General features: G+C 51.7%; 2 protein-coding genes across 6 annotated transcripts in view; one reads left to right on the forward strand and one right to left on the reverse strand.

Moving 5' to 3' along the window:
* On the reverse strand, positions 1-13,974 carry KCTD10 (potassium channel tetramerization domain containing 10). Of its 3 annotated transcripts, none has more exons than XM_053959198.1 (8): positions 13,894-13,974; positions 11,193-11,406; positions 6,268-6,437; positions 5,688-5,774; positions 5,050-5,102; positions 3,990-4,185; positions 3,161-3,375; positions 1-1,675 (listed from the first exon to the last, which is right to left on the reverse strand). In XM_053959198.1, the coding sequence occupies exons 2-8, from the start codon at positions 11,398-11,400 to the stop codon at positions 1,663-1,665; spliced, it is 942 nt and encodes a 313-aa protein (XP_053815173.1). In that variant the 5' UTR covers positions 11,401-11,406; positions 13,894-13,974; the 3' UTR covers positions 1-1,662. The 3 variants fall into 3 exon arrangements, with proteins under 3 accessions (XP_053815173.1, XP_053815174.1, XP_053815172.1); XM_053959199.1 differs by lacking the exon at positions 13,894-13,974 and adding an exon at positions 13,116-13,211; XM_053959197.1 differs by lacking the exon at positions 13,894-13,974 and adding an exon at positions 13,105-13,202.
* The window catches only part of UBE3B (ubiquitin protein ligase E3B), a 20,881-nt gene continuing 7,442 nt past the window's right edge, over positions 13,253-26,691 (forward strand). Inside the window, exons 1-22 of one of the 3 annotated variants that reach the window (XM_053959193.1) lie at positions 13,253-13,348; positions 14,005-14,087; positions 14,503-14,706; positions 15,046-15,166; positions 15,932-15,991; positions 16,317-16,421; positions 16,512-16,608; positions 17,263-17,348; positions 18,030-18,112; positions 18,652-18,757; positions 19,399-19,519; positions 20,108-20,285; positions 20,570-20,739; positions 21,541-21,708; positions 22,470-22,641; positions 23,222-23,340; positions 23,949-24,063; positions 24,432-24,531; positions 24,966-25,085; positions 25,406-25,582; positions 25,663-25,773; positions 26,545-26,682. In XM_053959193.1, the coding sequence (XP_053815168.1) occupies positions 14,546-14,706; positions 15,046-15,166; positions 15,932-15,991; positions 16,317-16,421; positions 16,512-16,608; positions 17,263-17,348; positions 18,030-18,112; positions 18,652-18,757; positions 19,399-19,519; positions 20,108-20,285; positions 20,570-20,739; positions 21,541-21,708; positions 22,470-22,641; positions 23,222-23,340; positions 23,949-24,063; positions 24,432-24,531; positions 24,966-25,085; positions 25,406-25,582; positions 25,663-25,773; positions 26,545-26,682 (2,508 nt within the window). In that variant the 5' untranslated portion in view covers positions 13,253-13,348; positions 14,005-14,087; positions 14,503-14,545. Of the gene's footprint in view, positions 13,349-13,409; positions 13,525-13,955; positions 14,088-14,502; positions 14,707-15,045; positions 15,167-15,931; positions 15,992-16,316; positions 16,422-16,511; positions 16,609-17,262; positions 17,349-18,029; positions 18,113-18,651; positions 18,758-19,398; positions 19,520-20,107; positions 20,286-20,569; positions 20,740-21,540; positions 21,709-22,469; positions 22,642-23,221; positions 23,341-23,948; positions 24,064-24,431; positions 24,532-24,965; positions 25,086-25,405; positions 25,583-25,662; positions 25,774-26,544; positions 26,683-26,691 lie in introns of those variants that run through there. The other 2 variants (XM_053959192.1, XM_053959196.1) reach the window with 2 other exon arrangements.

Below are 26,691 nucleotides of genomic sequence, written 5' to 3' on the forward strand. Positions count from 1 at the left end.
TAAATATGAAATATCTTCTAATTTATTGTGTTATATTAAAAAAAAACAAAACAAAACAAAAGTACATATTGCAAACATCAACCATACACTGAAATCCAGCTGAAGCTTGTTCTGTGCAGACGTCTGGACAGGTGGGAATGATTGTACAGAACAGGAATTTGCTGTTGTCCATGAAACAATTCCATTAAGACTGAAAGGTTCTACCTATGCTTTGCTCTAAGGTAGGATGGGAGCTTGGAGCCTTGCCCAGGTGCTGCTCAGGGGATCCAAACCTGCCTTGGGGAAGTGCAGGAGCAGCTGCTTTGGTGCTACAGGGAGAGAGGTGGGAAAGGGGCACCAGGGCTGGTCCCTGTCCCCTCCTTGTGCAGCCCCACCCATGTCAGGAGCTGGGAGGGGACAAAATCCCTTCCCCAGGGGGACTTTGCTCAGCTCCCCTGGGCTGTGCTGTCACTGCTGGTGCTGGAGGATGGAAGCAGCCAGCTCTGCTCTCCCTGGCCCTGGGAGGCAGGGAAGGATAATCTGAAGAGCTGCTTGTGCCCAGGACTCCTGCCCTGAGCCCCAGCTGCACCTGAGAGCTCAGAGTAAAACCACTTAGAGTAACGAGGCTCAGGGCTGAGAGCATTTGTGCAAGGGCATGACCAGGGTGTGCCCAGAGCAAGGACAGGGGCAGCAGGTAAAGGACAGGCCCCAGGACAGCACAGCTTGGCTGCACCACTCCAGCTCCCCGAGGGTGAGCTCAGGAGTGAGTTAAGGCAGAGTCTGCCCACAAATGCAGTAACAAAACTGAAATTGAAACTTTTAACTCTCCTGGAGTGACTTTGCTAAACCAACAGCTCTACAAAGCGCTGTACAAAGATTAAAAACAGCCCTTCCCTGGTTTTTAAGAACTTAGTTTGCATAACCTGAAAGGGAAAAGCCTGAAGCCAGTTAAGGATCTATTTACAGAGAAGTTAATCACGTAGCTGTGACCTGTCAGGTGCTTAGTACTGCTGTCACCTCCTGGGGCTGAAGCTGCTCTGCCCCACAGGACTGGATTTGGTCTGGGGTCTGCAGGTCAGCACAGCCGGGGATGAGCTGCCCCGAGCCTGCTGGAGAGCAGCTCCCAGCTGGAGTGAGCAGGGCTTGCTGCAGGACTGGTGCTGGTCCCTGCTCACCCTCTGCTGAGACACAGCCTCCACCCCCAAGGGCAGCAGGGCTGCTCCAGATGCTGAGATGGCCAGAACCAGCCCAGCAATCACCAGTAAGTGTCAAAGTACACAGTGCTGGAGAAACAGCAATCCAGGATTTCCCTGCCTCCCCCTCAGCTCATCCCAGCCCTGAGGGGAGAGGCACTGGCTCCTTCCCCCTCTGCACTGCTCCAGCCCTAGAGGGTGCTGCAAACAGGTTTAAGTAAAACTCAAACTGGAAGCCCTGAGGTGTCAGGACAGAGCTGAAGCTGCTGAACCCCAAGGAGACTGTGGAGCTCTCAGTGAACAATCAGGAGCTGCAGGAGAAAGAGGAGAGGAGACAGGTACAACACCCCCACCTGCCACAGCCAGCAGCTGCCTGCAATGTGGAGAAGTCTTTGGTTACTAGAAAAACGGCCTCAGATTAAATTGGAAATCTTTGAGCTTTAATTGATGATCCAAAACTGTACAGCCACTTCCTGGTGTGTTTCAGCCTCTACCAAGGAGCTCTGTGGAACAGAAAAAGGGGGCTGGTGCTGCTGCAGCACCTTTGGTTTTTACACTGTTCCCATGTCCTTAGCAGCCCTGAGCCAGGAGCAGGGATCCTTGGAGCAGGAACACAGAGCTGCTGCTCCAGAGGAGCGTGGCTGTTAAAGCCAGGGCTAAATATTCCAGAGAAAGGGTCAAAAGAAACTCAAGCCCAGGGCAGAGTGCTCTGGTGTCACCCACGGGTGCTGCCGCAGTGCCAATTTAACACTTCCTACCTCAGGTTTCTCTGCCTCCCAGGACTGGTGACCTGAACTGTCACAGCTGTGGCTCTGCTGCCAGCCCTATGGAATGACACCCCACCTCCCACCACCGCTGTCACTTGACTCCACAACAGGCAACAGGAGACAAGGAGGTAGATAAAATATTCATTGACAAGGGAAAAGCACTCGTAGAAAACCACAGTGCAGTGGCCTTCTCCAGGCTCTGCCCTTCCACACACAGCTGCCATGGCTGGGAGGATTTGGAACAGCCTCAGGATGAAGTCAAACAGGGAATATCTGCCTCTGGGTCACTGCCTGCTTCTGTTTCCCCTCACTCAGAGCAAGGCAACACTTCTGGATCAGCTCCAGAAGGGAACCAGGGCTGCTGCCCCCCACCAGCACCGTCCAACATGGGGGGATTGAACCTGCTGTGACTCCTGGTACCCAGGAGCTGCTGGAAACCAACCCCCCAGCTGAGATCCAGGCTCAGGCAGAAGCTCTAAGCACTGACTAGTACCAACACCACTCCTAGGGAAAGCAACCATGGACAATTTGCTCCGGATTCTCCTCCTTTGGGAGGAATTTTAACCTTGAACTGTAGGGATAAAACAGGGATGGGTGTCCCCAGCTCATTGCTGCAGAAGCTCCACTGAACCCTTGGAGGAGCAGATCCTGAGAGCTCTGGGGAACCTGAGGGTGCAGCCCCTGCTCCCTCCCACTACTCTGAGGAATCCCTCTGCCCCCAGAACTCCAGGAATCTCATCAGCCTGTGCCATTTGTTCTTTGGGGAGTCACCCAAGGCACTCCCAAGCTCTCTCCCAGGAGCCATGGAGCTGTGCAGCAGCCCTGGGTCCAGGTCCCTGCCTTCCCCCCCAGCCCAGGAGGGTCAGGGAGTGCCTGGAGGGAAGGAGGGTGGCTGGCTGACCTTTTGTTTGTTGTTTTGGTTTTAAAGTGCAGGATCATTACCAAAGCCACAGGAAGCCAGTCCTCCTCCTCTCCAGCACAAAACAGCAACAACAAGAGTGCTAAAAATTCTGGGCATTTCTCCAGCTGCTCAACAGGCCCTTCCAGGCTGCCCAGTAACCTCATTGATCCTCGCCCTATAACTACCGCATTTAAATACCCCAAATAACCTAGAGTTTGTTACAAATCCCAATTTACAGACTGTGCTGGACAGGAGTTGCACTGCCTGGTCCTGCTGCAGGGCAGCCCCTTGCCCAGAGCTGTGGGGGTCCCCAGGCTCACTGGTGCAGGTGGGCCCTGTCATCCGGGCGCTTGATGTGGATCCTCCGCACGCGCTCGATGCGCTCCCGCTCCTCGTCCTCCTCCAGGTGGTGGGAGCGCCCTGCAGCCCCTCCTGTGGCTTCCAGGAGGGCATTGTCCGGGCCCCTCCCATCCTGGGATTCGTACAGAAGAATGTTCAGGGTCTCCTCGTAAATTCGGGCTTCTGGGAACTCCACCTGGCAGGCAGGGAAGAGAAGGTCACTCACTGCAGGCACCTCGGTTTGGATTCCTGACACCCGGTGTTACAATTCCTTAACTGCACCCCAGCCACAGAAATTCTTTCAGGCACAGTCCTTTCTACTCCATTTTTTTTTGCTTTCAGCTTTTGAGTCCAACAACAAGTTGGGTTTTTACCAGAACTGGGTAGATCTCTCCTGGGAAAGGGAAGAATCCAGGGAAGGTGTGCCATTGCTGGATCCCTCCTTACATGGGGGTGTACAGCCAGGGAATGGTTTGGGTTGGGAGGCACCTTGAAGATAATTTAGTTCCATCCCTAGGTCATCTACTTGCAACTCCCAAACCCAAATGTAGTTAAATGCACAAGTTTGTCTGAAGATAGAGCTGGACTGAACATTATGGATACCACGATACATTATGGAATACCCCAGGGCTTTATGGAATATCCCAACTGCTCAGTGCAGGCAGCTCCTGCTGTACCCCCAGGATGAGCTCCAGCTGCTGCCCCACTCTCAATGCACTGATTATCCTCCAGAGGTGCTGAACAATGACAAAGTGCTAGCCTGCTCAGTTGTCAGGGTGCCAGGCTGGAGCATTCCCAGTTTTCCTGTACCTTGGTCTGCTTCTTCTCGGTGGCATAAACGATGGAGGTGCAGCAGACCTCGGCGATCTTGCGGCCCTGCCCGTAGAAGGACCAGCAGCAGATCTCATCCCCAATGACATCCTTGATGAAGAGCACCCTCCCGTTGAACCTCAGGGACAGCTTGTCAAAGAGCTCAATGTTCTTCAGCATGTTGTCATCGGAGTTGCTGTGGGAATGGAGGCAGCAGCAGGAATTTACAGAGCACATGGAAAGAGTGGGAGCAGTGAGCACTGACAGCCCTGAGATCCCAGATTGCTGTGTCACAGAATCCCAGGATGGTTTGGGTTGGAGGGACCTTAAAGCCCACCCAGTGCCACCCTGTGACATGGGCAGGGACACCTTCCACTAGCCCAGGTTGCTCCAAGCCCCATCCAACCTGGCCGTGGACACTTCCAGGGATGGGGCACACCACAGAAATTAATTCTTATTATTTCACTACTGTGGCAAGCACATTTCTCTCTGTACACCTCAATAAAAAATCCTGAGAGAGAGAGAAATGTGCTTGCCACATACTACTACAGGCAGGAAAACCTGAAGCAGCAGCAATACAACAGCAACAGCCCTGTCAACAACTGTCCAAGGCCATTTCACCCAGGTGCAAAATCCTATCAGCCAAATCAAACCATTCCTGAGCTCAGCACCCTGGATGGGCACTGTTACGTCATGAAACTTATGAGGGAATAAGGGAAAGAGGACAAGGCCCCCAGTTTGATGATTTCACCACTCACTGAGCTCCCTGTGTTCAACTACCACATTGCAGTCCATGGGAATGCAGACAGCACTTGGCCAGGAGCCTCTGCCAGCTGCACCTAAGGATTAGAGGAACTCCTCTGGCACAGAAATAGCACAGGCTCAGCCTTCCATGGATGGCAGCAGACTCCCTTCTGACTCCAGTTTGAAATTAATTGGGAAAAAATGGAGAGCCTGCCAACACCAATCTGTCATCGGGTCTTGGGGAAGAAAAAGGAAACATTTATAGTGGATTTTAGTCTATGAAAAACTTCCAACCATTCCAGCTGAAGTCACTTACCTGGTGTAGGAATATTTGTTGTTGCTTCTGTTATAGAGCAGCTTCACTGCTGGCTGTAAGAAACAAAGCACAGATGAGTTCCAGGGAGCACAGCCAGAGCTGGAACCTCAGCTCAGCCCAAGGCCCCACAGAGAAGCTGCAATGACAAATTCCCAGTGGGATTTCAGTGTTGTTACTGCTTTGCTGCAAACCTGTGATGCACAGGTTGGCAATGGGACTGCAATCCCTCCTGATCCCTTCTGGGACTGGATCCTCATCTATTCTTATCTTCCCTCTGTCTTATCAGGACCCCCTGCTATGTGCAGGGACACCTTCTACTATCCCAGGTTGTTCCAAGCCCTGTCCAGCCAGGCCTTGGACACTTCCAGGGATCCAGGGGCAGCCACAGCTTCTCTGGGCAACCTGAGCCAGGGCCTCACCACCCTCATAGGGAAGAATTTTTTCCTAATATCCCATCTAACCCTACCCTTCAGCTAAAGGCATCACCCTTATCCTGTCATTCCATCCCTTGTGCAGCACTCCAGTTCTCTTGGAGCCCCTTTAGGCACTGGAAGGAGCTCTGGGGTCTCCCCAAAGCCTTCTCCTCTCCAGGCTGGGCACCCCCAGCTCTCCCCATGGCACGTTCCAGTCTCTCTCACCTTGTTGGAGGTTGCAATCAGCTTCTGCTCCTCCTTGGAGGAGGTGATCACCGGGACTTTGCAGAAGGGCTCGTACGCGTCCTTGTTCTGTGGGAGCAAGAACCAAACAGCAGCTGAGTGACAAGAGATCCCAGGGCACACCCACACTTCCTGGGAATGATCTCTGCTGAGGGATCAGTGTCCAGTCTGTCCCTGTGGTGGTTTCTGGGCTGTGGCTGGCCAGGCACCATTCTTCTGGGAGCACCTGAGGTGTCTATTCCTGCTCTCCACCACTGAATGTCCTGTGCCCAGTTAAACAGCAGGATCTGGAATGGGGCTTCTCTCAGACAGGAAATCAGTGTCAGTGGCATCCAACCCAAGATGGGAACCTCAGAGCATAATAAATAACACAACAGGACTCCCAGCAGCTCTGGGAAGAAGCTGGTTTTCCTAGATGTAACCAGACTCCAGCAGATGGCAACACGAACGATTCCCATTTCCATCCAAGCCTCCAAAATCAACACATGGAGACCAGGAGAAAATCCTGCTCTGCCCAGATGCTGCTGCCCACCCCCAGCTGCCCCCTGAGCCCCGTGCCCACCTGCAGGGCTGCCTGGCATTCATCCACCAGCCCCTGCACCAGGTAGTACTTGGCCTCAGCCAGCAGCTCCTCGATCTCCCGGCGGCTCTCCGGGAGGGGCACGGCCCCGTCCCGCAGGTAGTTCAGGATTGTCCCAAAGTGCTTCCCACAGCGGTCGATCAGGATCCAGCCTGGGGACACAGGAAGGCCACAGTGAGGACAAGCTGAGATCAATGTGGCAAAAAGCTTTGGCAGAGCAAACTGGTGAAGGACATGATGGAACTGGGAGTGTGAGGATGGAACGGGGAATGTGAGCAGAGAGTGCGGCACAGCTGGAGCGTAGGACCGTGGTGGGAGGAGAATCCTGGAATGGTTTGGGTTGGAAGGGAACTTAAAGCCCATCCAGTCCCACCCCTGCCATGGGCAGGGACACCTCCCACTATCCCAAGTTGCTCCAAACCCCTGCCCACCTGGCCTTGGGCATTTCCAGGGATGGGGCAGCCACAGCCTCTCTGGGCACCCTGTGCCAGGGCCTCAGCACTCTCACATGGAATAATTTCTTCTCAATATCCCATCTAACCCTGCCTCTGACAGTGGGAAGCCATTCCCTCTTGTCTTGTCTCTCCATGTCTTTGTCCAGAGTTCCTCTTCCAGCTCTCCTTTAGGCACTGCAAAGTGCTCCAAGGTCTCCCTGGAGCCTTCTCTCCTCCAGGGAAGAAAAGAGCTACAAACCAAAGCTGTGGGTGCAGGATCCACATTTCAACTCTGGCTGCTGGGATCAGGCTGGAGCCTGGAAAAGTCAGGCAGTGCCGAGGCTGGAGTTTCCCTGAGTGAACAGATGGCCACTCTCACAGGCTGAGGCTCAGGAATGCAGCGAGGAAACGCTTGTGGGGAAGGAGTCATATTTTGGACAAATAAGGAAAGTAGGTTAAAGCAGCCCCTGTGTGCTCTGCATGAATGGAATTACGAGGAAAAGTCTGAACATTTGGTTCAATCTGGAAAGGGAACGTGGCCCTTTCTGAGGGAAAAGGAGACACTCTGCAGCAGCTCACTCCTGCTGTCCACAGACAACACAAAGTGTGCTCCAAGTGTGATTTTACAGGCTGGAACAACAAACTAGAGAAAGAAATGATGGAACTAAGGACTGATCCAGACTAATGGCTAATCCAACTAGAGTAGAAAAAAGCCCATTTGGCAGTGCAGAGTATGGAAAGCAAGAAATCCCATTTTAGTGGGAGATTTAGTGGAAGGTGTGTCTGCCCATGGTAGGGGTGGAACAAGGTGAGCTTTAAAGTCCTTTCCGACCCAAACCATTCTGGGATTCTGTGATAAAGAGGAAGCACAAGCCATGGTAATAAGCCAGGACATCCATATTCCACAAATGCAGCTACTTCCCAAGCTCACTGGAGCACACAGGAAGGTAAAGGGCCAGCTGAGAGCAGAATTACCATCCCCAAACTCCTCTGTGATTCCTCGTAGGATGCAAAAATCTGCTGCAACTTCATGTTTACAGATGGTGAAACTGAAGCAGAGTTGCTCATTTTCATGTGGAGATGAGAAAACACTTCCAGTAGCGTTGCAAAATCAGAGTGACCACTAGAAGAGCTTTAAAAACCCTTCTGCTTCCCCCAAACAGCCCAAAGGAGATGAGTCACAGGGAAGTGACTCTGGTGCCACTCGGCCACAGCAGAGCCAACAAGTGGGCTGAAGTCTTTTAGAGTTATTTTTTAATTGCAGTGTTCCAAAAACATCCTGTGATCCATTTAGGAACATGGACATGGAATCCATGGGCTGTATGGAATCATGGAATGGTTTGGGATGGAAGGGAACTTAAAATTTATCCAGTTCCAACCCCCTGCCATGGGCAGAGCCACCTTCCACTATCCCAGGTTGCTCCAAGCCCTGTCCAACCTGGCCTTGGACACTTCCAGGGATGGGGCAGCCACAGCTTCTCTGGGAATTCCATCCCAGCCTCTCACCACACTCACAGGGTGGATTTCTTCCCAATATCCCATCTATTCCTGCCCTCTGGCAATTTGAAGCCATCCCCACTTGTCCTGTCACTCCAGGCCCTTGCAAATAGTCCTTTCCCATCTTTTTGTCAGCTCCTTCAGGCCCTGGAAGCCACACTTAGGCCACTCCAGAGCCTTCCCTTCTCCAGGCTGAACAATCCCAGACTTTCCTCCCAGCAGAGCTGCTCCATCCCTCTGATCATCCTGGTGTCTCCTCTGGACTCTCTCCTGTGCTGGGCCCCAGGGCTGGGGCAGCTCTGCAGGTGGGGTCTCACCTGGGCAGAGGGGCAGAGCCCCCCTCTCCTCACTGCCTTTGTCCGTGGACACATCACACCTTCAGAAATTCATCTTTGTCTTACAGGAATTCTCAGGGCCAGGATCCAAACACTCCAGCTAAAACCAGGTATTTTCCAACCAAGCCCTGGCAGGTGAAACAGGAGCCTGACACTGGACACTGCCTGAGGCTCCACTCTCTTATCAGCAGCTGGACCAGGAGCAGCTTCCCCATCAACAGCAGCAGGGAGTCAGGGAGAAAAAGAGAACTGGAAACAGGTGGATGCACCTGGAAAACTCATATCCTTCTCCCTGCCCATTACCATCCAAAGAAAATATTCCAAATATGCTGATTTGCTACAGTTCATCAACAATTTCTAAGCTGAAAACAATCATCTGCCACCCACAGCCAGAGAAGCCCAGACTTTTCTCCTCCAGCCTGAGAAGCAGCAGGTTGGAATTGCTCAGCTGGGAGGAGGAGCTGGGATCTGAATCCCAGACACAGAGCAGGACCCCATGTGCCAAATTCCAGACTGGTTAAACCCAACTCCTTCCAGTTGCTCCCCAAGCAGGGCTTCTTTTCCTAAGAAACACCTCGTTTGGTGCCAGGTTTTGGGTGTGACCAATTAGGAGGATTTTGAAGAATTCCAGATAAAAAGTGTTTCCTTTAGCAGCCCCAGTGCTATTGTCCCAGTTTCCAGGCAAGGGGAGATAAAGCAAGAACTGCTGCAATGGGAGTGTCTGTGTTACAACATACAGGAAGTATCAAATTCCTCTTAAAACACAAACTGGTTCCATGGAACAATCCCACACACACACTGTGGGAGTCACAGCAAAACAAACTTGGGGTTTTAGTGGGAGAAAGTCCAGTTATCCTCAGATTTGGGGTGCAAACAGCACCTGCACTTCCAGAGCCTCTGAGCCCTGGCAATGGGATATCCCAACCCTCCTGTACCTGCCCAGCACACTGGGATCACGCCAGGGTGAGTTTCCAAAATGAATTTGGAATTTCCAATCCATTTCCAACCACGGGAAATCTGGAATTATCAAATTCAGTGAAGCAGCTTCAGGGAGGGATAGGAAGATCCACCCCAAGTTTAGCAAAGGGAGAGGGCTCACAACATTTCCACTCCTCCAGTGTTCCCAGTCAAGGTGTTGATCCCCATTTGACAGGGGTTTTCCCAAATCTGATCCAGTGTTGATTCCCATTTGACTTTTTTTTTCCAAATTTGACCCACAGACTGACTTTTTTTAATGCAACCTCCATGGTCTGTATCCAGGATAAGTATCCCAGAGACCCTTTGATCCAGAGCCCCAAATCACAGCATCCACATTCCTGCTTTATCCTGGCCTGGGATTACACCTGGAACAACACAGCTTTGTTTTCCCCAGCTTAAATATAAAGACTTCTGGCTAAACCAGGAATATTCAGCTAATCAGGCTGTATTTTTACATTTTTTCCTTCAAGTTCACTTCCTTTTATCTCAGGAAAGCTTATCATAAACCTCCAAACAGACTATTTTAAAGCAGTCAAAACTCAGTCCAACCCTGTACTGTATTTTCTCTATTTTCAGCAAATTCAAACGAATTTTTCAAATAATAATTAACTAATCCCAAGGGAGGTTTGAACCTCCAGGCTCAGCTTTGCAGAGGCTGTTGTTAAAGACAAAGGTCTTTAAATATTGTTATGGGTAAAACATCAGAGTGAAAATAAAGCTGAGCTTCCAATTAAACTCTGGCATACCCACGATGTGGGAATATGGAGAAAAAATTCCAAATTTTCTGAAAATTTTGCAACTGGTTCTATTTTAGGGAAATCAGCTGTCAACAGTCCCACAAGATAATTGTTTCATTTAAAAAAAAAATCAGCTTTTAACTAATTTATACCTATGTTCAGAGCATGTTTTATATTTTATTTATAAGCAAGGAGACAAGAAGAGGGAATGGCATTCTGAGCTTCCAAGAAGACACACAAGTCCCAGCTCAGGGATTCCTAATCACTATCCACACCTTTTTCCATAGGCTTCAGAGCTTTAGTGTCAGTATTCTGAAAGGAAAAGATGCTCCAGGTGTCACCTGGGCCTGACAGGACTTCTTAGTGTCCTTCTGTTCAGGCAACCACTCAGGTCATCCTTGTCTTTTGTTCCACATTTTTCCCAGCTGTATAATCATGGAATTGTGGAAAAACAGCATGGTTTGGGTTGGGAGGGATCTTGAGGATTATTTATTCCACTCCTTGCCATGGGCAGGGACACCTCCCACTATCCCAAGCCCCATCCAACCTGGCCTTGGACACTTCCAGGGATCCAGGGGCAGTCACAGCTTCTCTGGGCACCCTGTGCCAGGGCCTCAGCACCCTCACAGGGAAAGATTCCTTCCCAATATCTAATCCAAACCTGTTCTCTGGTCCTGCCACTCCTGGGCTTTATAAATATTCTCCCTCAGTGCTTCCTGTGGCTCCTTCAGGCACTGGAAGGCCACAATCAGCTCACCCCAAACCTGCCTTTTGTCCAGGCTGAACAATCCCAACCCTCCTTTGCAGGAGAGATCCTCCATCCTTCCAACCCTACAAACAGAAGTTCCTCTGACCTCCCCACGTCCCCTGTGACTTTCCCTGCCCAGGAAGGACGCGGAGGGTGCCGGGAACGTCCCGATCCTCACCTTCACTGTCCGTGAGCACTTCCATGCGCCCGCTGAACATGGCCTTGAGCATGGTGTCCTGCTTGGTCAGGGTCTGCATGGTGGTGTAGTACAGGGCCCCCCCCACGTTCAGCTTCACGTACTTGGAGCTGGGGCTGCTCCCCTTGAAGGACGTCGTGCGCGTCGCGGCCGCCGGCACTGCTGAGCTCACCACGCTCTCTCCCGACATCTCTTCCTGCAAGGAAGGGGGTGCCCAGCTCAAGGAAGGAGCTCCCATTTCAAGAGTGCAATTCCCAGCTTAAGGGAGCAGCTCCCAACTCAAGGGAGCAGCTTCCACTTCAAGAGTGCAGCTCCCAGCTCAAACGAGCAGCTCCCAGCTCAAGGAAGCAGTTCTCAGCTCAAGGAAGGACTTTCCAGCTCAAGGGAGCAGCTCCCAGCTCAAGGGAGGACTTTCCAGCTCAAGGAAGCAGCTCCCAGTTCAAGGAAGGACTTTCCAGTTCAAGGAAGCAGCTCCCAGCTCAAAGGAGCAATTCCCACCCTGGCAGTGTGACACCCCTGCTCCCACCGGGTGTTCCACACCTCGGCTCCTCCCGCGGCTCTCTGTGTGAAGTTCTCAAGTGTTTTCAATGTTTCACTCTCAGGAACTGAAGGACATTGGTGTTTTTTTTTTCCCGGGGAAAAAGCCCCTGGGAATGCTGAGCCGGGTTTTGCACTGCAAAGCCAAGCTTTCCCACAACAACTGCTTTCATTTCTTACACAACTCCACAGCTTAAAGCTCTTACTCCATCAATAATCTGGGATGGAATTGGGCAATTCCCAGCAGACACAAGTGGAGCAGATGATTCCTGTGAGTCCAAATGCAGAAATCAACAGATTCCCAAGTGCTAAGATGCAGAATATCCACAGGTTTTCAAGGCTTTTTCCCTTGGAGCACACATGAGCTTTTCCTGCTCTTCCCTGCCCTCCCACACTGCTCAGAGCACCAAAATCCAGCCGGACACAGCAGCCTCCAGCCACATTCCTGACACCGAGCTCACACTGGCACAGGCACACGGAGGCTCAGCACCGCAAATGCCCCCAGAGCCACTAAATCCTTAATCGCTCGGAGCCTCCGTGGTTGTTTTCCCTCAGGATGGGACAGGGTGGGATTATTAACCCCCTCCATCCCTGCTCCTCCAGCTCCCAGGGCTCCGGCATGAGCCGAACCGAAGGATTTTTGCTTCACCGCCATGAAACTCCCAAAGGAGCCGGAGTTGTGTGGCGCAGGAGAGGGAGCAGGAGGGGCAGGGATGGCCTAGAGATGATCCCATCGTCTCCGGGATGCACAGGCAGCAACCTCAGCTCACGCTGCAGCTCCCTCCGGCACCGGAACACCCCAGCTCGGGCAGCAATGGGCTCCAGAGGGGATCGATCCCACCACCACCCCAAATCGCAGCCCTGCCCTCCCCAAACCACGGGCCACCATAAACCGGACCGTGACCACCGCGACCCCCGGGGGTCAGACTCCCCCCGGGACCCCTCTCTCCAGCCTCGGGGCTGGACCAGCCCGCCCCTGGGGACCGCCGCCCCTCAGCACCCGCACCGCTCTCGGGGGCCGGAGCCCCAAATCCTCAGCCCGACCCCTCCCCAGGCCAGCGGCCCCCGCACGCACCCCGGGCAGGACCGCTCCCCGCAATGCCCGGCTCCTCCGCCTCTCTCAGTCCCCCTCCCACGGCCCAAAGCCCCCCTGAGCCCCCCGACCCAGAGCCCCTCAGCCCCCGCCGAGGGCCGGAGCCCCATCAGCTTCCCCTGCCCCGCTGAGGCCCGGAGCCCCGCAGCCCCTCACACCCCCCCCCTCCCCGTTCCCCCATCAGCTCCTCACCCCTCCAGCCCCTCGTCCCCCGCGAGGACCAGAACCCGAACCCGCGGCCCCGAGCCGCCCTTTCCCCCTCACCATGAACGGACCGAGCCCCTCGGACCGAGCGAGCGGGAGCGCCGGGCGGGGAACTTCCGCCCCTCGCCTCGCTTCCGGCGCCGCCCGGGTGCGCCCCCGAACCCGTCCGATGGCCCGCCGGGCCCCCGCTGCCGCGCCGCGCTGCCGCCTCACGGCCTTGCCCCTGCCCGGTTTGGCCCGGCTCGGCCCGACCTCCCCGGTATCGCCGGGAAGCAGGGCGGGCTCTTCTCCCTGCGCCGAGCCGGTGAGCGGGCCGGCGGAACGGCAGCGGCGGGGCGGGTTGGCGGCCGGACGGGGAGCGCGGACACGGGTGCGAGGAGGGGGCTGCGGCCGCGGCCTGGGCGGGGGAACCGGGAGGCACCGGGGGGTTCCGGGGCCGCTCGGCCCGGCCCGCCCGGCCCGGTGTCCGCCGCGACCGGGGTGAGCGCCTGGGGGCTGCGGGGCGGCCGCCGGCAGCGGCGGGGCCCGGCGGGGTGAGCGGCGCGGTGGGAGCCTGGGCCCGCGGAGGCTGGGGTGGAAGCGGGGCTCTGCGGGAGGGATGCGGCGGCTGTCGGAGGGGCTCGGGGGGCTCCGTGGCTGCTTTGCTCCTGCCGCGGGCGGCTCCTGGGAGCCGCAGCCCAGCTGGAGGGCTGTGGGTGGCACCTGCTCGGGGGTGGCACCTGCTCCGGTCCCCGGCGCCCCGGGTGGCTTTGTCCTTCCGTGCTGTCACACACGGAGCTGTCCCTGCCCCCCAGCTGCCTGTGCTGGTGAGCGCCGCCGAGCCGCGGTGCTGCTTCTCCTCCCACTTACCGTTTTCCTTGCGGGTGCAGCGAGAGGTAAATCGGCTCCAAAGGCCTCGGAGCTGCGGAGGGAAAGTCTAAGTCCCCAGATGAGCCGCAGGGAATGTGCTTGTCCATGCAGGAGCTGCCCGAAGCCTCTGGATGGGGATCATGTGCGTGTGTAAATGAGCATCACACGCTTCCCTTGAAGAAGTGACCCCTCAGGTGAGTTCTTTGTTGCTATTTATAAAGATCTGGCCGGCCCTGGGTGTTTTATCTGGTGAGTGGCAGTAAATCAGTGTCCCTTGTGCCCTTTGCCTCCTGTCCCTGGCCCGGAGTTCTTATCTGTTACCAAGGAAAGAGCAAAGGCTGGAAGAGGGGAGGTGGAGCACAGTGTCAAAACCACTGATTTGTTTATTTTTCCACTTAAAATCTCCCAGCCTGCAGCAGGCTGTGGGCTGTGCTGGAAGGATTCCCTGCCAGTGTTTCTGTGTCCCTGCAGCAGCCCCGTGACAGTCACTGTTTTGTTTTTTTTTTTTTATCCCACTTTTCCCTCTGCTGTCGGATCCTCTCCTCCCCTGCAGGGAGCCAAGAACTGCCCTTCTCTGAGTGTTTTTTCCACTCTGCTCTGGTTTTCCAGGCGTTTGCTGTGAGGATCCTTTGCTCCCTGAGGGGCTCCAGCCATGTTCAGTGCCAGCCAATCCTCCAGGGCCCAGTTCCTGGACAAGGCCCGGCAGGCGCGGGAGGAGCGGCGGGAGCTGAAGGAGAGGGAGAGAGCTGCAGTGCAGCTCCAGGCTCTGGTCAGGAGGTTTCTGTGTCGCTGCCGCCTGCAGAGGGAGATCAGGTGTGTGGGATTCGTGGCATCATGCAATGGGCTGGCTTGGAAGGGGCTTTAAAGCTCATCTCATTCCAAACCCCTCGCCACTTTTCGCTAGCCCAGGTAGCTCCAACCTGGCCTTGGGGAATTCCAGGGGTGAGGCAGCCACAGCTTCTTCCATCCTCACAGGGAAGGATTTCTTCCCAATATCCCATCTAACCCTGTCATGTGTCAGTTTGAGTCCTTTCCCCTTTTTCCTGTCACTTTGTAAAAAGTCTCTCTCCATCTTCCTTGTGGGGCCCTTCAGGGAAGGAATTCTTTGCTCTGTGGTTGCTTTTTAACTCCTCGTTTTTCCCTCTTTGCTAGGAGAGAGGTGGAGGATTTCTTTGGGACAAATGAATGTGGCTCAAGTAAAAGAAGTGCCCTGTCTGTGTTCAGGATTGCCAGGAAGCTGCTGTTTGTGTTCAATCCCAAGGAGGACAAGGAGGTGAGGACACTGCCCTGACATCCTGACGTGCTTTTGGGGACAGGTTAAATATGTTTCATTCTTTACTCAGTGATCTTGGATGTTCTTGCAACATATTTTGCCTTCACCAAGGTTCTCTCTGGCTCCTGGCCCTTCCTGAAGGGATCTCCTGTAGGATTGAGGCAGGAGAAACCTTGAATTTTTCACCAGTGGTTCTGTATTTGGGACATCCTTTAATGGATGCTCTTCCTGGTGACTGTGCCAGCTGCAGGAGCTGAGCAGTGCCTGGGGATTTTGGCCCACCCCAGTTCCCCAGGCAGGTACATTGGGACAGCTCCCAGAGATCTGTGCTGGCACAGGGAAGGCTGTTTGTACCCCAGCAGCTTTTCTCACCGTGCCCTGAACTTGTGGGTTCAGAGTGAAGCCCTGAAATGATCTCGGGAAGCTGTGAGGGCTGACTGGGAGATGGAAAGCTGTGTTCCAATGGCAGCAGCAGCAGTGAGGGATTTTTTTAATCTCTATCCCATGGAAATCTGTGCTCAAATGCAGTTTTCTGTAGGTACAGCACCCAAAAAAAGCCCTGTGTTCCCAAGGAGGGAATTCTGCACAGCAGCAGGATGTGTGTGCTCCCAGGGAAGGAGCCATCAGAATTCCTGTAGGGAATGTGCTGGAACATTTGCTGATTTGAGAAAGAGAGACCTTCTTCCCTCTGCTGAGCTGTTCTTGTGCTTTTCCAGAGCAGCCCTTCCTGTAGTTAGAACTAATCCCACCTTTGGATTTTCCCAGAGGTTTGAAAAGCTGTGCCGTTGTATCCTGAACAGCATGGATGTGGAGAGCGAGCCCAAGGTCAGCAGGGGGGTTTGGTTTGGAGTGGGGAGGGCTTGGTGGTAATTTTTAACTCTCTGTGTGGGGATTTACTTTGCTAATATGTAACTTTTAGCTTTCAGAAACCCTTGAGCACTGTGGAAATTCCACTGTGGGAAGTCCTTTAGTATTCCTGGGATATTTTTACCCTGTGCAGCCGAGGAGTTAAAGGACACTTGGTTTCTGGGGTGGGTGATGTGAGAATTTGGGGAGAGGAGCATCTTGGTCCCACTGCTGGGTTCAGTTCCCAAACTCTGCCCAGCAGAAGCACAAACCCTGGTCCCTCTGTGCATCCCCCCTTGCTCAGGTGTGGTACGTGTCACTGGCACTCTCCAAGGACCTCACCCTCCTGTGGATCAAACAGATCAAAGACATCCTGTGGTTTTGCTGTGAATTCCTCAAGCAGCTCAAGGTAAGGACTATCCTTGTGTTTTCTCTCCCTGCATTTGGCAGGTGGCACGAGGCTCAGTGGAGTTGTTAACTCTGCTGTTTGTTATCCCAGCCTGACATCCTGCAGGACTCCAGACTGGTGAACTTGCACCTCACAATGCTGGTCACCTTCACAGACACTTCTACCTGGAAGATCCTCCGGGGAAAAGGTTGGTGCATCCAAATCTTTAAGCCACTGATTTGGGACTTGGTGTTAAAATTTACTGAATGCTCTGGCACAAGTTCCAGAGAAGTTCCACATCTCTGGAAGTGTCCAAGGCCAGGTTGGAGAGGGTTTGGAGCAACCTGGGATAGTGGGAGGTGTCCCTGCCCTTGGCAGGGGTTTGGGATGGGATGATCCTTAACATTCCTTCCAACCCAAACCATTCTGGGATTCTGTTTCTGCACCTTGGTTATCACAAAGATTCATTCTGCTCCTGTGTTTGCCCAAAACAAGGATTCCCTTGGGATTAGACTCTTCCCCTTGGGATTAGGCTGTTTCCCTTAGGACACCAACAGTTGTTACAGCATTTTTATAATATTGCAGAAACCCCCACACAAGAAGTGTTCAGAGGATAAGGGAATGTGCTCTTAACTCTGGGGTTTTGTAGGAATTAGGTGTAGAAAAGGCAGACAAGTAGTGGGAGGAAATGAGACTCTTAAAGCCTAAACAATACAGTGTGAAATGCTGCCAGAATGATGGGTTTGTGTAGAAGGACAAGGACTTTGTGCCAGGAGGGCTTGGGCAGTGACAAACCTTTGTGTGGGGGAGTCAGAGTGGGGCTGTGGTGCTGTGGGAGTGACATGAGTGCTTTAACCCAAAGGTGAGACCCTGAGACCTGCCATGAACCACATCTGTGCCAACATCATGGGCCACCTGAACCAGAAGGGCTTCTACTCCGTGCTGCAGGTCAGTCTGAGCTGCCACAGTCCCAGCTTCACCCAAACCAGCCCCAGCCCTGCCTCTGCCCCTCTCCTGAGGAGCTCTTTGGGGCTGTGCTGGGGTCTCAGGGATGAGCTGCTGGTGATTTGTACATGATTATATTTTTCTCAGGCAAAGCAAAAATCTCTCAAGTTTCTCAAGTAAAGCACAGTGTCCCCACCTGAGACCCAATCCATCCTTCCCTTTCTGTTACTGCTGCTGAACCTAAATCCTGCTTAATCACCCCATCATGAGATGAACAAGGACAAGTCCTACATAATTTTGCCAAACTTTGCAGCTGCCACATTGTATTGGTTGGGTTTGTTTGCTGCTCTGCTGGGAAAAGGAACAGATATAATGAATCTTTTAAATAAGAATTGCATTACCAAACTCTAAGCCTTGCCTGTTAATTTTTAAAGTCTGTGAGCACAGGTTCTAGGGAAATAAGTCCTGCAGAGTGTCTGATTTCATTGCAGTGTCTCTCTTCTGCCATTATTAACCTGAAGCCCTTCTAGTTCTGCCAAATAACTTGTAAGAACTGGATTTTAGGCTGCTCTGATGTTCTTTTTCTCTGCATTAAATTCACTTAATGACTTTAAGGACTAATAATATTTTGTTTTTCTGAGTACAGCAGGGTTTTTATATTTTGATTTCTTTTTTTCATTCCAGATTTTGCTAACTAATGGCTTGGCAAGATCCAGACCTTCCCTGTCCAAAGGTTCCTTAACTGCCATCTTCTCCCTTGCCTTGCGGTGAGCCAGCTGGAGCTGCCTGGGGGGGTTTTGCAGCCAAACTTGGGATTTTTTTGTGGGTTTTTTTTTTTTTTCTTAAGACTTCTCATTCTTTCAGTGGTTTTGTGCCACTGAGAATATCACTCTGAGGAAAGAAGCTGCTTTAGGCAAATGGCTCACTTTGCTGTCACCCTTTTTCAGATTGGAGTGGCTTTAAGTTAGGAACTGGTGTGAGCCTAAACTTGAGGGTGCAGTTCAGTTCAGGGTGAGCTTGCTCTGACAACAGAAGTGTGAGTGAATGATCTTTTCCCTGGGATGCTTCAAAGCCAGGTTGGAAAGGGCTTGGAGCAACCTGGGATAGTGGAAGGTGTCCCTGCCCATGGCAGGGGTGTGGGATGGGCTGAGCTTTAAGTTCCCTTCCAACCCAGCCCATTCCCTGTGTCTGTGGTTCTTGCTGAGGGAATTCCCAGGATCCAGATCTGGATGGCTCAGTTGGAGGCTGTGTTGCTTTCCCAGGTTGGGTTGAGCTCTGAAGTGTCTCCCTCTCTCTCTCTCTGTAGCCCTGTGGTTGCTGCACAGTTCTCAGACAATCTGCTGAGGTCCTTCCTGATCCATGTCATGTCTGTGCCTGCTATAATGACTCACCTTGCTACTCTCACCCCTGAGGTAAGTGGGTGATCTCAGAGGACTGATTATCACACCAGGCCACTTGTTACTCCATTTTATCAGCTCTTGGAACAGAGCTTTGGCATTTCTCTTTTGCCAGTTTCAGTTCTCTGTTGTGAAAGCCTTGCAAATGCTCTGGATTTCTAATGCAGAAGTTATTAACACCAGTGGGATGATGGGCTGAACTGCCCTAAAATACCTAAATGAATAAATAATAAAGGCATTTTTGACCCACAGCTTGAATTTTTCATGTCCTTGCTCTTCCTTTTCCACAACCACAGACAGACCCAAAGCCAAAATCACCCTTTTGGGTGGCAAAGGCACTGTGGGGGTGACAAGTGTCCTGCCCACCAATCTAATTCAATCTGCTTGGTGCAGACAAGCAGGTTTTGTGCCAAATGGACAAATCCTGTGTTCTTGCAGACAGATCATTGCAAAGGTCTGATTCCATCTCCAGCATGACCTGTTCACCTGCCAGGGGTTTTATTTCCCAGCCCAGCTCCGTGTCAAACACTGTGGGGCAGCAGCCTCAACTTGCTGCTTTATTTGGGAAGAAAAGCCAGTGCCAAGTGCTGCTGGCAGATCAGGAGTGGGAATGTGCTGTTTCCCAGCCTCACTGGCCCTTCCATGCTGTCTCCCAGCGCCTGGCAGTGATGGAATCCCACGATCTCTTCCGGAAATTCATCCTGTTCCTGAGCTGGGAGTCCCAGTGCCGGGATGTCTGCGTGTGCCTGGAGGGCAGTCACACTCTCTGCTTGCTGGGTGAGCACCTCCACCTCTTTTATTGGATTTGAAAAAGAGTCTTGATTCAGATCTTCTTTTTCCATGGGGCAGAGCTGCTTCCAACTCATCGTTTTTAATTGTTATTTTGATAATTTTCTCTAAAATATAACTGAAGGGTATTTTGGGATGTTACAGACAAGGTTTAAGACCTTTACAAAGGGAAGAAGGGCTCTTGTATCCATGTCATGCATCATCTCTGCCAGCTTTTCACCTGCACTCTGAGCAAGTCTTGGAGTGTGGCAGACTTGGATCTCCCTCCCCTAAATGCTGCTGCACATTTAAATTCACATTTCTGCAAAAGGAACAAGATTACCAGTTGGGACTCTGGCATAACCGTGGTTTGTAGCTTCTAGTAGTTTGTAGAAGGTGTTGGTGGGAAGGTGGCCAAAGGGACATGTCACCTCAGGGGTTGATGTGTGCTGGAAATGGCTTCCTGCAGGGTGGCCTTTGAGATCACTGCTGACACAAATCCTCTCCTGGGACTGGGAAAGGATTCACTTCACCTGTAACCCCTGTCCCACAGCATCTGTTCCTCTTTAAGCCTTGCTGTGCTGCTCCTTCCTCCAGGCAATCTGGTGTTCCTGGGCTCCCTGAATGACCAAGTGCTGGAGGAGGAGACAGCTCATTTTGTGGGGGTGCTCATCCACATGCTCTCCTACTGCCAGAAGTACGTGTCCCAGAAGAAATCCAACCTCACCCACTGGCACCCTGTTCTGGGCTGGTTCTCACAGACTGTGGATTATGGGTGAGTGGGAAGGACCTCACTAGGAGAGATGATGAAGGCTCTCCTTTTATTTTTTAATTTTTTTTATGTGTTGCAAAGTGTTTTATGTTTTGAGATAAACAGTGAGAATAATTTCTCAGATATTCCAGGTTCTAGCTGCACAATAAACTGTGGCAGTCCTGCACAGACTATTCCGTGGGCGGGTGCATATTCCAGTTTGGATTATGAGCTAAATGGATCAGTGTCACTGCCTGGTCTTTTATTCCAAGCTGCCTTCTAACCTGTCCCCCTGCTCTGTCTTCCAGGCTGAACGAGTCCATGCCCCTGCTGACCAAGCAGCTGCAGCACCTCTGGGGGGTCCACATGATCCGGATCCTCTTCAATGATGTGCTCAGCAAGAAACTGCTGGAAAATCAGGAGATAGCTCAGCTGCCAGCACAGCCAATCTCCCCTCAGAACAGCCTTCCTATGAAAAGTCAGTTCTGGAGGATTTTGTTTTTTTTTTTTTTTTGTCTATGTGTGTGTGTTTATGTGGATCTCCCTCCCAAACTCACAGGGCTTTGACTTTTCCACTTCTGCCAAAAGCTTTGAATAATTACTTGCAGTAGCTGCTGCTGCTTAGGTGGGGATGTGATGCCTCCTATTTGTAATTCCTCCTTGGAATGCTTCTGTGACCTGGGGCAAGTCTCTTTCTTTGGTGCTAGAAAAATATTTGCTTAATTTAGCAGTTTCTTTTCATCGTTTTCTCAAGTAGCTGAAGTGCTTTTGGCAAAACCTAAGACTTCCAAGGGAAGATGAGAGCTCAGCTTCCCATGTGGAAAGCAAGGTGAAGCTGGATCCTGCACCTGTGAGGTGTGGTGGTCCTGCAGAAAAGGATTTGGGATAAGATAACTGCAAATCTGATATTTTCTAGCTGTTGCCCATAACACTGGATCCTGTGGTCATTATTTGCTGCAGTCAGGACCATCATGAGTGGTTTGGGTTGGAAGTGCATTTACAGCTCATTCTTTTCACCTTGTCCTGTAGAGCATGTATAGAACTGTGGGATGGTTTGAGTTGGAAGGGATTTGGGGCCGTGGGCAGGGACACCTCCCACTGTCCCAGGCTGCTCCATGCCCTGTCCAGCCTGGTCTTGGACACTTCAGGGATCCAGGGGCAGCCACAGCTTCTCTGAACACCCTCTTCCTGGGCCTCCCCACCCTCACAGGGAAGGATTCCTTCCCAAAATCCCATCTAAGCCTGCCCTCTGGCATTCCTCCTGTGTTTCTGCCCCCAGACCTGTTCAAGAGAGCTTTCCAGAAGTCAGCCTCAGTCCGGAACATCCTGAAGCCAGTGGGAGGGAAGCGCGTGGACTCTGCCGAGGTGCAGAAGGTTTGCAGCATCTGTGTCCTGTACCAAACCACCCTGACCACCCTCACCCAGATCCGCCTGCAGATCCTCACAGGTCAGGCCACCTCCCTGCTGCTCAGATCCTTTCCAGTGGAGAGAGAAAAAAAAAAGATTTTCTTATTTCTGTTGATTTGTTGGGAGTTTTTTCACTGCCAGCAGGTTATTGACTGGCTGGGGAAGGCTTGTTCCATCCTGAATCATCCATGGGATCAATAACATTCAGCACCACTTGATCAAGCACAAACTCTCAAGAATACAAATTAAAGCAAGTTTCCCTCTCATGAAATCTTGCTTACTCCCTCTCAGTCTTCAGCCTGAGTCAGGGTTTTTGGGGAGCCTGGCAATATTAATCTTGCTGTGGTGGAAACACTGAATGCTTTCATACTTGAGAACAAGTTGCCTGTCTTGGGAAGGGGTAGAGGAGATCAGCACTGTTTTGGTCTTGCGGGCAGAGCAGGGAGTGAGTCTAGAGCTTTGGGTACTTTGTGGTGACCATGGGTGCAGCCCTGTTGTGTTCTCATCCCTAAGGTGGATGTGGGATCACAGAAATTCATTATTTTCTAAAGTTGCCAAAGAATTACAGGGAAGAGGTTCAAGATGTGCTAACAAAACCTCATTAAAAGTTCAGGGATATTTTTTTTGTGCTTTCCTGGTGATTGTCCATCTCGTGTTAATGCAGACAGGCCTGGGAGCCAAATGGGATGCTCATGTTCCTCTTCTGCTTTGCAAAAGGCTCTTTCAGCTTCAAGTCTCACCTCTCTGAGCTTTCACAAGCAGCAGAATGAGCTTTACCGGGTGCACTTTATGTTTTCATAGGTCTCACTTACCTGGATGATCTGCTGCCCAAATTGTGGGCTTTCATCTGTGAGCTGGGACCACAGGGGGGGTTAAAACTCTTTTTGGAGTGTTTGAACAATGACACAGAGGAATCCAAGAGGCTGCTGGCCATGTTGATGCTCTTCTGTGACTGCTCCCGTCACCTCATCACGTAGGTAGCTCATGGATGGGAATTCCTGGATTTGTGACATGCAGCTGTTGTGTTCCTTCAGGTTCTAGAGAAACACTTAAGGTTTTATGTCTTTTCATGAAGATAAGTAGGCAGGGTAAAGCAGCAAGCTTTTGGGATTGAGTCCTGAGAAATAAAAAGCTTCAAAAGGACTTTTCTCCCTCAGCCGTGTGCTGCTTGCAGCTGGTGAGAAAACTGAGCAGGAGGGGGAAAAGAAACAACACAAAAGATGGGAAAGGGGGTGGAAAATTGCCCTTGCTGCTCATCAGAGACAATTCTCTCCTCTTGAATGAGGCAAAAAAATTCTTTGGAATGGAAAAGGTCCTTTTAAGCCTGAAACACTGACTTTGCTTGTACCTCAGCCTCTCATACTATCTTCTGTCAGGATCTGCTATCAGTCAAAATCCATAAATAAGGTTTGGTTGTTTATGACTTTTAGATCCTCATGGGTGTCAGTTGTCATAGAAATAAGAGCTGCTGCTAAAGGATAATGTACCTTTATGAAAATTTCAACAGGGAATTAAATTTACACTTGTGCATTTGCATTTGTTTGCTCTGACAGGATTCTGGATGACATCGAGGTCTACGAAGAGCAAATTTCATTCAAACTGGAAGAGCTGGTGACCATCTCCTCTTTCCTGAATTCCTTCGTGTTTAAGATGATCTGGGATGGAATTGTAGGTGAGTGCTTTTAGTAGATTGAGTTGATGTTACTGTTAGAACCACAAATGGCATTAATTTTGGAATTTGAAGCTTCTGCTAATTATTCCTTGGCACAAAAAGCACTTCAATGTGGGAATATGTCCCAGTCTTTTGATGTCCAGATGCCACGATCATACTTTGTGCCAAATCCAGAGCACTTCCCTATTTCCAGTAAGGATTTGTGTAACAGACATGATGGGCATGTTAGTTTTTGGCAGAGATGAGGTTTAGCAAGGCTGGGCCAGGTGTTGGACAAGAGCAGGGCAGTGCTGTGACCAGGCAAAGCAGCTTGCTTGGGTCTCTGTAGAATCTGCTGTGGATCTCTTTGCTGGTATAATTTGGGTACAGCTCAGCTCTCTGCTAATTAGCTGAGGTAGTCCAGTTCTGATGTGAAATGAGATGGCTTTGATTAGCTCTGTTTAAAGAAGAGACCATCTCTCTTCCCAGAGGTACAAATTCCTTCCCTCCGGAGGCCGTGCAGGTCAGGAAAACACCCCAGTGCTGTTACTGTGGGGAGGATAATCAAGGTGTGGCTCCTGCTGGTGCCAAGGGTGCCTGGACTTTGCTGCCTTGTTCCTTTTGTGCAGAGAATGCCCGAGGGGAGACCCTGGAGCTGTTCCATTCTGTCCATGGCTGGCTCATGGTGCTGTACGAGCGGGATTGTCGGCGGCGCTTCGCTCCCGAGGATCACTGGCTGCGCAAGTGAGTGGCCGGGGGCAGGGGTCCTGGACAGCTCCAGGCTTGTCCCACTGCTCCACATCCTCTGGGAGGCCTGATTTGGGATTCCTTATTGACATTCTGCCTGTGGGATCGAGGTGGGAACTGCTGCCTGCGGTTGCAGTTAAGGACACCCTTCGTGTTGTGCTTTTCTCATGTTGTGGTGGGAGGTTTAGGTGGTGCTTTGAAAACTGACTCAGCACCCAAGAGTTTGGGTGTCCCTGGTCTCTTTTACCTTCCTAGTGTGTACACTGAGCACTTCAGTCATCTTTGGAATCACTGCCTGTTCCCTCTCTCTCCCACACCTGGGTATTTCTCAGGGATCTCTGAATCTCTGCCTTTCTTTTGTCAAGGGACCTCAAACCCAGCGTGCTCTTCCAGGAGCTGGACAAGGACAAGAAACGAGCCCAGCTGCTCCTGCAGTACATCCCACATGTCATTCCCCACAAGAACGTGAGTGGGATGGGGGTAGAGGGTGGAAGCTGGGAATCAATGGCCTGGGTGTCCATTGGGGTGGGAGAGGCACGTGTCTGGAACATTTTGTGACATGGAGCTTCTTTTGAAATGCCAGCCAAATAAAAGTCTTCTGCTTCATCCTCACCTTCCCCAATAGATTTCCTCTAAATGTCTTGATTTCTGTCACTGAGAGAGGATTGATCTGTGTCCTCACCCCTTCCTAGTGCATTTCCTTCAAATGTCTTGATCTCTGTGTTGAGTTAGAACTGATCTGTGTGTGCAGCTGCACACGCAGGGTGACAGTGGCACCACTGGGTATAGCTGGCATCAGGACAACCAGCAGCACTTCTGTGTGTCAGGAGCCTCCCAAATCCCTGCTGCCCTGCAGGATGAGGATCCTCATGGATTGTCCATTTGTTTTCTTTTTGCAGAGGGTGCTGCTTTTCCGGAACATGGTCACGAAGGAGAAGGAGAAGCTGGGGCTGGTGGAGACGAGCTCGGCGTCCCCTCACGTCACCCACATCACCATCCGCCGCTCCCGCATGCTGGAGGTGAGGGACACGAGCCAGCCCACAGGGCAGCAACCTGGCCTGACAAAAACAGGGCAGGGGGGTGTGTTTTACCTTCTCTGTGGCTGCTGAGGGACACACTCCCAGAACTGACATTCCAGGAGAATGCTGGATCCTCATTCAGCTCAGGCTGCTGCAAACCTGGAATTTTGACTTGGAAAATGCTGGTTTTTTGAGCTCAAGACTCAATGACAAATGGAGATTTCTGTGGTGGGCCTGTGTCCTGTCTCTGCTGCATCTCTGGGTGGGTGTTTGATGTGTCTCTCTCTGGGATTGTCCTCTGGATTTTCTGCTCTGTGTAGGATGGATATGAGCAGCTCAGGCAGCTTTCCCAGAACGCCATGAAGGGAGTGATCAGGGTGAAGTTTGTCAATGACCTGGGGGTCGATGAGGCTGGTATTGATCAGGATGGGGTCTTCAAAGAGTTCCTGGAAGAGATCATTAAAAAGGTGTTTGACCCTGCGCTGAACCTGTTCAAGGTAGGACACGGGTGCCACCTGAGGTGACCTGGTGCAGGCAAAGCCATTCTGGCTCACTGGGCTCTTATCTCTTTGTGCAGACCACCAGTGGTGATGAGAGGCTGTATCCATCCCCAACATCCTACATCCATGAGAACTACCTGCAGCTCTTCGAGTTTGTGGGGAAGATGCTTGGGAAGGCTGTGTATGAGGTAAGCCAGAAGCACCAGGTTGGGATCTTGTCAGTGATGGTGACTTTGAGGGCACCTGTCCTGCTTGGGGGGGGGTTGTTACTGAAGAGTGGAATTTTGAAAAATGGCTTGGATAAAGATCCTCTTAGTGGAACAGGCTGGAATTTCTTCAGGCATGTATTAAAAATAATCATGGAGGTAAAACCTTGTCATGCCTTGATTGTTCCTCGTGGTGCTGGGACACCAGCCTGGTTTTTTGGTGTTCCACCTTACAAACATCTATTTGTGGATACCTCAAAGGGACATAAGGCAAAAAGGAGGATGAAATGGTAGAATGATTTGGGTTGATTGAACTTTCTAGTCCAATCCCCTTCCCATGTGCAGGGACACCTTCCACCATCCCAGGTTGCTCCAAGCCCTGTCCAGCCTGGCCTTGGACACTTCCAGGGATCCAGGGACAGCCACAGCTTCTCTGGGCAACCTCTGCCAGGGCCTCACTTCCCTCACAAGGAAGGATTTTTCCATGTATCTCACTAAGTTTCCCCTCTTTCAGTTCAAACCATGTAATGCAGTTCTTTTAAAGAACACGTGGAGTTCCCCAGGTGCCTTTATGCACCTGCCTTACTAATTGATGGGTTTTAAGAGGATGTGAGATTTGTAGCTGATTTTGGTGCCTTGCAAAGTGCTCTTTGCACTTGTTCCACATCACAAGATCTGCCTTGCAGGTAGCCAAAGATGCCACAACCACAAGTGTGTGGCAGGACCTCACCTGTGCATTCTTCTTGTCCACAGGGAATAGTTGTGGATGTACCATTTGCTTCCTTCTTTTTGAGTCAGCTCCTTGGGCACCACCACAGTGTCTTCTACAGCTCCGTGGATGAACTGCCCTCCTTGGACTCAGAGTTCTATAAAAATCTCACTTCAATTAAGGTTGGAGCA

The sequence above is a fragment of the Vidua chalybeata genome, chromosome 18 (assembly GCF_026979565.1).
Source record: "Vidua chalybeata isolate OUT-0048 chromosome 18, bVidCha1 merged haplotype, whole genome shotgun sequence".
NCBI classification, from domain to species: Eukaryota; Metazoa; Chordata; class Aves; order Passeriformes; family Viduidae; genus Vidua; species Vidua chalybeata.